This window comes from Marmota marmota, unplaced genomic scaffold, assembly GCF_001458135.2.
Source record: "Marmota marmota marmota unplaced genomic scaffold, marMar, whole genome shotgun sequence".
NCBI classification, from domain to species: domain Eukaryota; kingdom Metazoa; phylum Chordata; class Mammalia; order Rodentia; family Sciuridae; genus Marmota; species Marmota marmota.
In genome coordinates, this window is record NW_025999977.1 from 26,512,717 (window position 1) to 26,513,824 (window position 1,108).

Consider the following 1,108-nt stretch of genomic DNA (forward strand, 5'->3'; position numbering starts at 1 on the left):
GTGAAAACACACACACAGAGAGAGAGAGAGAGAGAGAGGAGGTATGGATATTGAAGCTAGGGCCTTGTGCATGCTAGTCAAGTGTTTACCACTGAGCCACATCACCAGCCCCCAACATCTATAAACTGGTTATTAACATCTTTGCTTCTTTTCCTTTCCCCCCACTCCGCACTCCAGGGCACCCTCTGCCCAGTCCACGCTGCTTCCTTCTCCCTCTCTTCTCGGACCCCAGCAAACTTTCGGTCCCTCCCCGCCCCTCGCCCGTTATTCGTCGTGGCTCGAGCTCGGCCGCGCCGCCCCGAGGGCTCCTCCCAACCACCCTGCCTGCAGCTCCGACCATTACAGGACCCAGAAACATGTCGACCACACTTCTGTCGGCCTTCTACGATATCGACTTCTTGTGCAAGGTACGCGGGGGAGCGGGGAGGGAGGAAGGGAGGCAGAAGAGCCTCAAGTTCCCAGACTTTGCTTTCCGACCTCGGCTTTTGGAGGACCTTTTCCACCTTGACTTTTCGGGTTGGGAAAAATCCTGGAGTTTGCAGTAGTGTGTGCTAGCGCCTTGTGGGCGGGGAGAAGGCGCAAGGAGGGCGGAAGGGAAGAAGGGAGCGGCTGTAGCTGTTTAGTTTCTCCCGAGCCGGCCGCGGCCACGCTGCCCAGGGCTTCCCGGACAGTGTTTGCGCCGCCCACCCCACCCCAGCGGCCCATGGGCCGAGGATCACATGTCGAAACCCAGCGCGGCCCAGGTGGGCGTCCTCCACTCTTCGTTCCTCGCAGCGTGAACTTGGTTTCTTTTGCGCGTGTACGGGTGTAAGCAAAGTCGAAATCCGCAGGGTGGAGGGAATGGAGGGAGGAATCCAGGCTGGGAGTTAATTAATCTGCAGCCCCAGCACTTCTCCCCTTCCGATTTTCACCCCTTGCCCGCTCCCCCCTGGCAGACGGAGAAATCCCTGGCCAACCTCAATCTGAACAACATGCTGGACAAGAAGGCCGTGGGGACGCCAGTGGCCGCTGCCCCCAGCTCGAGCTTCACGCCCGGCTTCCTCCGACGGCACTCGGCCAGCAACCTGCACGCGCTCGCCCACCCCGCGCCCAGCCCGGGCAGCTGCTC

General features: G+C 60.6%; 1 protein-coding gene across 1 annotated transcript in view; it reads left to right on the forward strand.

Annotated features, from left to right (window-relative positions):
• Positions 1-143: 143 nt before the first annotated feature.
• Positions 144-1,108, forward strand: part of Zfp36l2 (ZFP36 ring finger protein like 2) — a 5,684-nt gene continuing 4,719 nt past the window's right edge. The window contains 2 exon segments of the mRNA XM_015479391.2: positions 144-407; positions 936-1,104. Coding sequence (XP_015334877.2) covers positions 357-407; positions 936-1,104 — 220 coding nt within the window. The 5' untranslated portion in view covers positions 144-356.